The sequence below is a fragment of the Bos mutus genome, chromosome 17 (genome assembly GCF_027580195.1).
Source record: "Bos mutus isolate GX-2022 chromosome 17, NWIPB_WYAK_1.1, whole genome shotgun sequence".
NCBI lineage: Eukaryota > Metazoa > Chordata > Mammalia > Artiodactyla > Bovidae > Bos > Bos mutus.
Window position 1 is genome coordinate 19,129,768 of NC_091633.1, and position 11,534 is coordinate 19,141,301.

At 51.0% G+C, this 11,534-nt stretch overlaps 1 protein-coding gene across 1 annotated transcript; it reads right to left on the reverse strand.

The window, feature by feature from the left end:
• Positions 1-540: 540 nt before the first annotated feature.
• Positions 541-11,274, reverse strand: HPD (4-hydroxyphenylpyruvate dioxygenase). The gene is made up of 11 exons (XM_070385594.1): positions 11,059-11,274; positions 10,273-10,315; positions 9,998-10,080; positions 8,553-8,642; positions 6,941-7,044; positions 6,241-6,318; positions 4,853-5,015; positions 4,651-4,722; positions 3,136-3,258; positions 899-1,015; positions 541-823 (listed from the first exon to the last, which is right to left on the reverse strand). Exons 1-11 carry the CDS (start codon positions 11,236-11,238, stop codon positions 713-715), a joined length of 1,164 nt encoding a protein of 387 aa, XP_070241695.1. The 5' UTR covers positions 11,239-11,274; the 3' UTR covers positions 541-712.
• Positions 11,275-11,534: the final 260 nt, after the last annotated feature.

Consider the following 11,534-nt stretch of genomic DNA (forward strand, 5'->3'; position numbering starts at 1 on the left):
GTGATTCATGGGGTCGCAAAGAGTCGGATAGGGCTGAGCGACTGAACTGACTGACCTTTCTCCTAGGATGCTCTTTCCCCAGATTTTCTCATGGCTGCTTCACAAATATCATCTCCCAGAGAGCCCTTCCCTCGATCGAAATTGGCCCTCCCTCCGACCCTTACCTCTACACAAGCTCATCACTCGCTTCATTTTCTTAATAGTATTTACCACAAAAAGATATTGTCTGTGTTTTCCTTTAGAGTGTAAGTCCTCTTCACCCTTTGGTTCCATAACTCCCCTCCAACCTACTTGGACCTACTTAGCACAGGGTTGCACCAGGCGCCTCCGAAGCTTCCCCAGCCTCTGAGCTTCCCCAGCATCCGTAAAGCGGACGCCTCCTACAGGGCTGCCGCCTGGAGCTCCCCCTGGCGGCCGAAGAACGTCACTGATCCAGCCCGACACAAACGCGTGGACACTGCCTTGGACTCTGCTTTGCTTTATACCCAAGGGCAGGAGAGGTAGAGGCCCCAAAGAGGGGCATGGTAAGTAGTGGGCGGAGCCTTTAGTGTGTGTGGGAGGGGTCCCGGAGTCGGATGGTGGGCGGGGCAAGGAGGGCTCCCTTCAGCTCCAGTGGAGTGGGCGGGTCACAGGGCGAGGGGGCGTGATCCACCGTGCGCCCCGCTCCCGAAGGTGGGCGGGGCCTCGATGGCTCTTGCTGGACCTGCGGCGCCTACATGCCGGACACAACCCCATTGGGCTCCATGTCGGTGAGGTTGCCTCGCAGGTCCTGCTCCTCCTCGAAGGCCTTGAACAGTGAGTTGAAGTTGCCGGCTCCAAAACCCTGGGGCGGGAGAAAGGAGATGAGCTGCGAGGCCCAGAAAGCCACCCGCCGAGGACAGGCGGTCCTTAGTGATACCTGGTGATTGTGGCGCTGAATGACTTCCAGGAAGAGCGTGGGCCGGTCCTGCATGGGTTTGGTGAAAATCTGCAGGAGGTAGCCTTTCTCGTCGTAGTCCACCAGGATCTTCAGCTCCTAGGTAGGAGGCAGGGGAGTAGGTAAGGGGCAGGCTGGCCCGCCCCCCTAGCCTGAAATGGTGGGATTCTTAGAAAGGCCATGGGGGTTTCTGCACCCCCAAAGCCAAGAAAAGACCATTTTCTGCAGCAGTTCCAGACACTTCCAAACAGATCCCCCAACTGTCCTCTTAGCACCTCCCCACTTCAGCCCCTGTATCAGCCACCTAAGGCTGGTGTGGACCACACAAGTACCACCCAAGTACCACCCACACAGCTCTCCAGTGCTTCTGCTTTTGTCTCCTTACCATCCATCTTCCACACAGACAGAGATCTTTTAGAAATCACATCATCTCATTCCCCTGTTTCCATTCTGCAATGGAAACTAGAACTCTCCTATGTGGCTGCTGGGAATGTAAAATGGTACAGCTGCTGTGGAAAACAGTCTTGAGAGTTCTTCCAAGAGTTAATAGTCGAGTTACCATATGACCCAGCAATTTGACTCCTGGGTATCTACCCAAGAGAATTAAAACTTGTCCACACAAAAACTCATACCCAAAGGATCATAGCAACATTATTCCTAAGAGCCAAAAAGTAGAAACAAATATCTATCAGTGGATGAATGGATAAGCAAAATGTGGTCTCTTCATCCAATGGAATATTATTCAGTTTTATAAAAAGGAACACAGTACTGACACAGGTTTCATGGATGAACCTTGAAAACTTTATGTTGAGTGAAAGCAGTCACAAAAGATTACATATTATATGATTCTATTTATATACATGTTTAGAAGAAAGCAACTCTGCTGCTGCTGCTAAATCGCTTCAGTCGTGTCCGACTCTGTGCGACCCCATAGACGGCAGCCCACCAGGCTCCCCCATCCCTGGGATTCTCCAGGCAAGAACACTGGAGTGGGTTGCCATTTCCTTCTCCAATGCATGGAGGTGAAAAGTGAAAGTGAAGTTGCTCAGTCGTGTCCAACTCTTAGCGACCCCATGGACTGCAGCCTACCAGGCTCCTCTGTCCATGGGATTTTCCAGGCAAGAGTACTGGAGTGGGATGCCATTGCCTTCTCTGAAAGCAACTCTATAGAGACAGAAATCAGTGATTGCCTAGGGCTAGGAGTGAGGAGAAGGTAGATGGAGAGATTGGGAGGTGGTGGCTAAGAAGTCTGATGTCTCTTTTGAAAGTGATGAAAATGTTCCAAAATTGATTTTGATGATTGTTGCATAATATAGTGAATAGCCAAAAACCACTGAATTGTGTTTTTTTTTTTAAATAACATGTTCTGTGACTTATATATCAATAAAGTTGTTAAAAATAAAGCCAAGAAAACCTCCAAAAAAAAACCAAAAACCCAAACCCAAACCTCCAGTGGTTTCTGACCACAGAAGAAAAAAATCCAGACTCCTGAATAGCCTACCAGAGGAATTGGCTCCTGCCTCCCTCTGTGACCTGGGCCACTCCTCAAACATTTCCCTTCATACACTCTGGCCCTCTTTCTGTTCTTAGATACTCAGAGCTTGCTGCTGCCTCAGGGCCTTTGCACTTGCTATTTCCTCTGCCAGGACTGCTCTTTCTTTAGACCTTCATGCAGCCAACCGCCTCTCATCATCTCGATCAGGGTTCCCAACCTCTGGGATCTATGCCTGATGATCTGAGATGGAGGTGATATAAGGACAATAGAACAAAGTGCACAATAAATATGATGTGCCTGAATCATTCCCAAATCATCTCCTCCCATCCCTGGTCTGTGGAAAGATCATCTTCCATGAAACTAGTCTCTGATGCCAAAAAGGTTGGGGGCCATTGAATTAGATTTCACTGAAATGTCACCTCCTCAGAGAGGCCTTCCCTGACTGCCTCCTATGTAGTAGCCCCAGGTCACTCTCTGTCATAGCCAGTTTAATCACCAACTTTCTCTCTCTCTCTCTCTAATGGTGTTTGTATTACTTATTTATTTGTTTGTTGTCTGTCTCCTCACTAGAATGCAAGTTCAGGATGGCAGGGCCCTGGTCTGCTCTCCTTCCTCTCCCCCACATCGCAGAGCCTGATGCCAGGGTTAGACGACATTTGTGAGGTAAGATGGAGCTCAGGGCTTGTTCTTCTTGGCTGACCCAGGATCAGGCTTTAAACCTCACCTCTAGGATATCAATATTCTCCTTCACCCGGATCTTGGCCATCTTGAGCTTCTCCCGCAGTTGTTTGTAGTATGTGGATGGAACAGCCAAAAACTCCACGCCTCTCTCTCTCAAGTGGCGAATCTGTCTCAGAGCAGGGTCAAGGTCAGTCCTTTTCTCTCCATGCTCAACACCCCCAGCCAGGTAGAAGTGCTGAGCCAGGGTCCCTTTCCAAGCCCCATCAACTGCAACGATGCGATGTCACCTCATCCCCTTCCACCTCTGGGCCTTGTGGGTCTCATGAGAAGAACTGCAATCACTAACACTTAATGGAACCTCACGATGTGCCTGTCTCGGCTTCCCCAGTGGCTCAGTGACAAGGAATCCGCCTGCAATGCAGGAGACCTGGGTTTGATGCCTAGGTTGGGAAGATCCCCTGGAGGAGGGCACAGCAACCCACTCCAGTATTCTTGCCTGGAGAATCCCGTGGACAGAGGAGCCTCGTGGGCTAAAGCCCATGAGTCACGAAGAGTCAGACACGACTAAAGCGACTGAGCACACACACATGCATGTGCCTGTCTCGAGCACTTTCTATGTACTGTCTCCTTACATTGACGCAGCGATCTTCTGAGACATTTGGATGATTATTCTCCCCACTTCATAGCTGGGAGAACTGAGGCCTTGAAAGATTAAGTATCTATTCTCAACATAGTAGCCAGGGGGGGTTATTAAAATACTAGTCAAATTATGTCACTCCTCTTCTTACCCTACCCTGGTGTCTCAGAGTCAAAGTTCTCACCATCTGCCCTGACTCCTACATTCTGACCTCATTCCTGGCCCCGCTCTCCTTTGTTCATTCTGTTCCAGCTGTTCCTTTTTTCTTTTTAATCTTTATGTCACACCAAATGGCGTGTGGGATCTTAGTTCCTCAACTGGGAATCGAACCCATGGCCCCTGTGCACAGAGTCTTAACCACTGGATCACCAGGGAGTTCCCTCAATAAGCATCTATTGAGCAAATGAAAAAATGAATGAAATGAAGTTGCCATGGTCATGCAGTGAATTCTTGGTTGCTCTGGGACTGAATGGTACAGGCCAGGCTCCTGTCCACTTGGTCACCCAACCTCCCCAGAGGCTGGGGCCATAGACTCAGGACACTTAATTTGACTGAAAGGACCTACTGGATCCTGTGACTTAATAGATTCATTTTCAAGTTGAGACAACTGAAGCCCAGAGAGGAAGTTGAATCCCTGGAGACACACAGCAAGTCACAGGTAGAACTGGGTCTAGATCCAGGCTTCCTGTTACTCTGGCACTTGCTTCTTCTGTAGCAGAGAGACAGAACTTTCTGGGGGTGGCAGTGTGCCTGCACATGAGTGGCAGGAGCCTGCAAGAGAACCCCGTCAGCTATCTGGGCCAATGAAGGGGACCCAGGACTTCCACTTGCCACTCCCACCCCTGGCCCCTGACTCAGTTTGCAAAGTTTGGCTCTGGAGCTGAATGGGAGGTGAATTAGGACCAGGAATGGGCTTCTCACTGCTGTGATGATGTCTTTGGTCTTGAGAGCAATGTGCTGGACCCCAGCGCCCCCGTTATAGTCCACATATTCCTGCAGAAGGGAAGCAAGGAAACCATTGTCAGTGGCTCCAGCCAAGAGCCTCAGCTGCAAGAGCCCTCATGCCTCTTCCCCGCTTCCCTCTTTCCCAGCCAAGGTCCCCGGGGCAGGAGACAGAACTCACCTGGATCTGGGACTTCTTCTTGCCCGGTGCTGGCTCATTAATGGGCATCTTGATGGATTCCTCATAATTGGCCACCACGACGGACCGCAGAGAGCTGTACTCCGTGTGCACCTGCGTGTCATCCACGGACCAGAAACGGTGGAACTGCAAGTTCTTCAGGTACCTGCGGGGTTGCCGGAAGGGCCCGCCGGCTCTGAGTGCCGGCCTAGGACTGGCCCTCTGCCCCCACTCCACCTTCCAGAATTTGCTCCCTGAGCAGGCATCAAAAAGGGAACTGCCTTTCACATCAGACACATCGTGAATTTTAGGACAGTGTTCCTTTGGGTGGAAGTAAAGCATCTGGTAACAAGACCTGTATACATGATGACACACCAACAGATGCAGAACCTTTTTTTTTTTTTAAAGCATCATTTATTTTATTTAAAAAATCATTTTTATTTTTAAAAGAAATGATTTTTATTTTTAAAAAATGATTTTTTAATAATTCTTATTTTTTAGGCTACTTTGTGCACGTGTGGGATCTTAGTTCTCTGCGTGCGTGTGTGTGTGTTCAGTTGCTTCAGTCGTGTCTGACTCTTTGTGACCCCATGGACTGTAGCCTGCCAGGCTCCTCTGTCCATGGGATTTCCCAGGCAAGAATACTGGAGTGAGTTGCCATGCCCTCCTTCAGGGGGTCTTCCTGACCCAGGGATCAAGCTCCCATCTCCTGTAGCTCCTGCCTTACAGGTGGATTCTTTACTGCTGAGCCACTGGGGAAGCCCCTTAGTTTCCCGTCTGTCAAACCCGTGCCCACTTGTGCAGTGGAAGCGTGGAATCTTAAGCACTGAACCGCCAGGGAAGTCCCTGGAGGTGCTTTTGAGAAGGGCTATTTGCTTCTGACTTGCACCCACGAGCTCTTTGACGAGCTTTTGAGTAGTGGTAGCCTTCCTCCACTGATTTATTGGAAAAGACGCTGATGCTGGGAAAGATTGAAGGCAGATGGAGAAGAGGGCAACAAAGGATGAGATGTTTGGATGGCATCACGGATTCATTGGACATGAAATAGTGCAAGCTTCGGGGGATGGTGAGGGACAGAGAAGCCTGGTGTGGTGCAGTCCATGGGGTTGCGAAGAGTGGACACGACTTGGTGACTGAGCAACAACAACAAAACCTTCCTTCAAGCCTCCCTGAACTATGACACCCCCAGTGCTGATTCTCCAAGGTTTCCTGGAGGGGCTTGGTTGGTCAATTTGGGCCTTAAATCATCAGATCTCCATGGTGACAATTTTACAGAGAACAGATGAACTGGTGACCTCAGGCTAACCTCCCCTGCCTTGTGCTCTATTTCCTGATAAGACTGGGGAGCGGTCCTGTCACAGGTGTGGGAAGGGCTTGGGCCAGGAACTCACCATTCAGAGGCAGACACCATCTCTTGATCAGGCTGGTTTCCCACAATGTGATCGATTATCTCGAGACTGCAGCTGGGCCTGGAGAGGGAAACAGTGGGTGAGGAGAAGGCTACTCCCTAAATCTCCTTCTCCCTACCCCTCAATAACAATAACTGCTCACTATTCCATAGCACTTACTATAGACACTTTATTTGCCTTCACTCACATACTATTACTAGCCCCATTTTACAGATAAAGAGACTGAGGCTTAGAAAAATAACTTGGGACTCCTGGTGGTCCAGTGGTTAATAATTTGCCTGCCAACGAAAGGGATGCAGATTCGATCCCTGTTGGGAAACTAGGATCCCACATGCAGCCGGGCAGCTAAGCCTGTGTGCCACAACTACTGAGCCTGCGTGATCTGGAGCCTGCGAGCCACAACTAGAGAAGCCCACTTGCTGCAGTGAAGACCCAGCACAGCCAAACAAAGGAAAAAGAAAAGTAATTTGCCAAGGTTAAATAGCTAGGAAGTAACAGAGCTGAGATTTGAACCAAGGCAGTTGTGTTCCAGAGCCTATGCTCTTCACCTCTATGCTGCCTCTTCAAGCCAATCCTGGGGGACCCTCAGGGGCTCCCCCAGCAGGTCCCGAGATGCTCTGCCTGCCCTGCATGGATGAAAGGGCCTTGCTTTCCACCCTCCCCTGTTCCAAGGGGCACTCACAGCTTGGAAAGTTGGGGGTCCATGAATGGTGGTGCCTCGAATCCAGGCAGGAACCGGCCAGTATAGTTCATCTTCTCCACCAGGGTGTGTGTCGTGTCCCCATACTGTGGGTGGCAAACAGCCTGAGGTCCCATCCCGGCTGAACCCAGGCCACACTGCATGGGGCCAACACAGCCCTGGGTTCCAGCCCAGATCTGGTCCTAACTCCAAGTGTGATCTTGGGCAAGTCACTTCCCCTTTCCGAAATGAACTGCAATTTGACATTTGGGAATTTGACAGTCTCCCCATAGGACCAGAAGCTCTGTGGGGGTTGTGATGACGTCTTGCTCATGATACCATCCTAGCTCATCATAGGTGCTCGATACAAATATGTTGTCTGCATGAAGAATGATGAGGGCATTGGATCTAATTATATGGAAGGATCCTTTCAATCACTCTAACAATCTTTGCATGTATGTGTCCTGTGTCGCTTTAGTCGTGTCCGACTCTTCACGACCCTATGGACTGTAGCCTCCCAGGCTCTTCTGTCCACGGGATTCTCCAGGCAAGAATACTGGAGTGGGTTGCCATGCCGTCTTCCAGGGGATCTTCCCCACCCAGGGATCAAACCTACATCTCTTACATCTCCTGCATTGGCAGGCAGATTCTTTACCACTAGCACCATCTGGGAAGACCCTAAGAATCCTTGAAAGTGAAAGTGAAGTCGCTGAGTCATATTTGACTCTTAGCAACCCCATGGACCGAAGCCTACCAGGCTCCTCCGCCCATGGGATTTTCTAGGCAGGAGTACTGGAGTGGGGTGCCATTGCCTTCTCCAAGTTGTAGTAAATCTTGAGGAGGGGGACTTCCCTGGTGGTCCAGTGATTAAGACTTCACCTTCCAATGCAGGTGGTGTGGGTTGGATCCCTGGTTGGGGAGCTAAGATCCCCTATACCTTGCAGCCAAAAGCCAAAATATAAAACAGAAGCAATATTGTAACAAATTCGATAAAGACTTTAAAAATGTTCCACATCAAAAAAAAAAATTTTTTTTAACATAAATCATGAGGAGGAAGGACCTATGATGGTCTCAGGTGCTAAACAGGCTTTGTTGGGTTATCTACGATATGCCAGTGCTGTTGTTCTAAGTACTATGTATGAATCATCTCATTTGATCCTTAAAATGACCGGAGGGAGGGATCACAGCTAAAGGAACAGGCCCAGAACTGTTAAGTAGTGTTTGGCAGGTCACACAGGTGGTCCTTGCTCATTTAAATGGACTTGCAGAGAGGTGAAGTGATTTGTCTAAAGTCACACAGCTTGAGTGGGGAGGGGCTTCCATCCCATCTCCTTCCCCAGACCCACCCATCTCCTTCCTTCGGAGCCCCTGCCTGCCGCTTGCAGTCCCATGCTCTCACCTCGACTGGGGAGGAAGGGAAGCCCAGAGATGGGTGACTGGGAGCCCCCCTCAGCCTCTGCACACCAGCCAAGAATACAGGCGATCGGGGTCGAGGGAGAATGTTTGTGCTTTGAGGCACAAGGATGGGATGGTATAATGGAGTCAGGGGTTGGGAAAGAAGGGTCCTGGCATCTCTGTGGGTGTAGGCAAGGTGGAGGCTCCAAAGTTAACTCACCGTCTGTAGCACAGCAAACTTCACCTTCCCAAGCTTATCTTGCTCTACCCAAGGCTCCCGCACAATCTTGGCGCCTCGTTCCCGGGCTTTCTGCAGAGGAGACGGGGTGGGGAGGCGGTCCGTGCTGGATCCTCAGGGAGCCCTTTGGCTGTCCCTGCTGGATCCTCTCTGTGTGGTCCTGCCACAGCCTCTTCCAGTGTTTCCAGCCCCAGGCAGGAACTCCAACCAACTTTAACTGTTGCCCTTGACACTCATGCCTCATGCCCATTTGGCAGATTGGAAAACTGAGGCCTGGGGCTGTGGGGGACAAACCAGGTGAGAGTGGGGGTCTGTCCTGCCTGTCCTGTGCACACTCACTCTGTGGCCCTGCCCCCGCTCTAGGCTTCAGTTTCTTCATTAGTGAAAAACGGTGGTTGGATAAGTCGAATACCAGCTGGCATTTATTTATTTATTTTTAAAAACATTTATTTATTTGGCTGCATTGGGTCATAGTTGCAACATACAGGATCTTCTTTGTAATAGGCGGGCTCTGGAGCATGTAGGTTGCCCCATAACATGTGGGATCTGAGTTCCTAGACCGGGGATTGAACCCACGTCTGCTGCATTAGAAGGCAGATTCTTAACCCCTGGACCACCAGGGAAGTCCCCATGCTGGCACTTATTGAGCACCTACTATGTGTCAGACCCTCTGCCAGTTGCCTTACATGCATGATTCGTGTATTTATTTAGCAAAACCTCATTACTGGATGTCTATGCTTATCACATGTCAGGCATTGTTGTAAGTATTAACCTCTTAAATCCTCATTACGTGAAAGGCACTATTATTGTCTCTTTTATGAATAGAGTCATTCACTTAAAGATGAGGACATTGAAACACAAAGAAAGTAAGTCATTCACCTAAAGTCACACAGCAATTAAGATTCAGACGCAGTAGTCTGCCCCTGGAATCTACACTTTAAACCTCTAAACTGCCTCTTTTAAAAAAAGAATTAATTACTTTATTTGACTTCACTGGGTCTTACTTGTGGCATGTGGGAGCTAGTTCCTTGACCAGGGATCAAACCCAGGCCCCCTGCATTGGGAGCTTGGAATCTTAGCCACTGGAACACCAGGGAAGTCCCTAAACTGTCTCTTGAATACTTGCTTGGTACAGAATCATGCCTATGAAATGATCATTATGATCTCGTTTCCTCTTTGTAACAACTCAGTGAGATAGGTGGTTATTCCCATTTTACAGATGCAGAAACTGAGGCCTGGAGAGAGATTGCTTGGCTACCAAGGGGCAGATGTCACTGGAATTCAGGTATATGTCAACCAGCGTCTGGGCACATCACTCCAGCGTGGCAGTGCCCTCCAGCCCTGACCGATGGGAGGTCCCTCTGGCAGACAGAGGGCAGGCTGAGGCTCCCTGCTTTGTCTCCACGCCAGCCCATGTGCGGTCTCACCTGCACAATGTAGTCACAGTCCTCCACCTCGAACGCAATGTCCTTCACTCCATCGCCGTGTTTCACCAGGTGATCGCCCATCTCTGTGGTCAGCAGGGGAGGCAGGTGATGCTGGAATCACAGCCCCTCCCCCATACTCTCAGCCTTCTGAGCTCCATCTCCTTCTGGGCTCAGGCCCCCTCCCTCAACCCTAACCCACCTCTGTGTCCCTGACCCCTACCCACAATACCATGTCTCCACTCCTTGGCACCTTGAACCCTCCAAGGCCCCCTCACCTTTGTTCCAGGGGTTGAGGGCAGAGGAGAAGACGAACACGATCTAAGATGTAGAGAAGAGGGATGTTACTGGTGGGTCAGGTGAACTTGTGGAGGTACACCCCCAGCCCCTCTCCCTGCCCACCAGCAAGATACCCCTGGTGGGGCATTAGGACCACCTCCTCTCTGCCAGGCAGAACTCTTTTTTTTTTTTTGGCTATGCCGTGTGGCATATGGGATCTTAGTACCCTGACCAGGCTTCCAACCCATGCCCTCTGCAGTGGAAACACAGAATCTTAACCACTGGACTGCCAGGGAATTCCCAAGGACTCTTGATCCTGGGTTCCTGCCCCTTCTCTGCCTTAGTTTCCCCTCTGGTCCTGAGGGATGGGGGCTTCCCCCATGCCAGAGCTGCCTGGAGTCCCGGGATGAGCTGGTGGTCAGGCCTGCCTATGGGGAGAGCTCCAGGGACCTACAGACCAGGGCACGGCTCAGAGTTAAAGCTCTGATGCTGGAGGCCTTTGCCCACTTTTCCCGAACATCCATGAGACCAGCATTGGGCCAGGCTGAGAAGGAGACCAAACCAAAAAGGTCCCTGTTGCGCGTTGTACAAAGGTGCCCATGGGGGCTGACCTCAGCACAGGCTCCGCTAACCACACCAGGCAGCCTGGAAGAGCACCCAGCCGCCTGGAGGAAGGGCCTCATGGTCTGCTGCACCCAGAGGTGCCAGAGCCACCAGGGAGCCCAGAGACCAGCAGGGGAGAGACGGCCCTCCTGGAGGAGTGGGGGCCCGGTGCAGAGACTCACCTGCCCTTGCTTGACCACATGGCTCACCACTTCCCGGGAACCGGTCTCCAGGCCCTTGTAGGCTAGGGGCTCAAAGCCCAGCTTACTGCAGTAATATGACGCAGCCTGAATCACAGAGTTGCAGGCAGGCCTGTGAGGGGTGAGGCGCTGGCCCACACCCCCACAGCATGTCTGCCCCATTGCCCCAGGTACTGTTCCTCCTGGGAAAAACGCCTGGCTCCCTGGCCCATGCTGATCTCCCTTAAGGTCCCCGCTGGGATCTGCAGCCTGGATTGTGTAATTAGGATCCAAAGAGTGACTGTCCTTCCAGGACACTCCTGACACTGGCCAGGATCCTCCCTCCCAGCAGCCAATCACAGACCTGGCCAGAGGCCTGCCCCTGTCCTAGAGGCCTCCTTGCCTGCCCTCTGCCCAATCCCAACACCTTGCCCCGGCTTCTACCTGCTTGGCATTGCCAACCCAGAAGGTCACAGAGT

What these genes read in the sequence shown, in the direction of transcription:
- HPD (XM_070385594.1), bottom strand. Translation starts at nt 11,238, where the DNA reads ATGGGGCAGACATGCTGTGGGGGTGTGGGCCAGCGCCTCACCCCTCAC. An exon ending in CCTCAACCCCTGGAACAAAG is followed by an intron (nt 10,081 to 10,272) that starts GTGAGGGGGCCT and finishes TGCTGACCACAG; the next exon opens with AGATGGGCGATCACCTGGTG. An exon ending in ACTGTGACTACATTGTGCAG is followed by an intron (nt 8,643 to 9,997) that starts GTGAGACCGCAC and finishes TCTCCTCTGCAG; the next exon opens with AAAGCCCGGGAACGAGGCGC.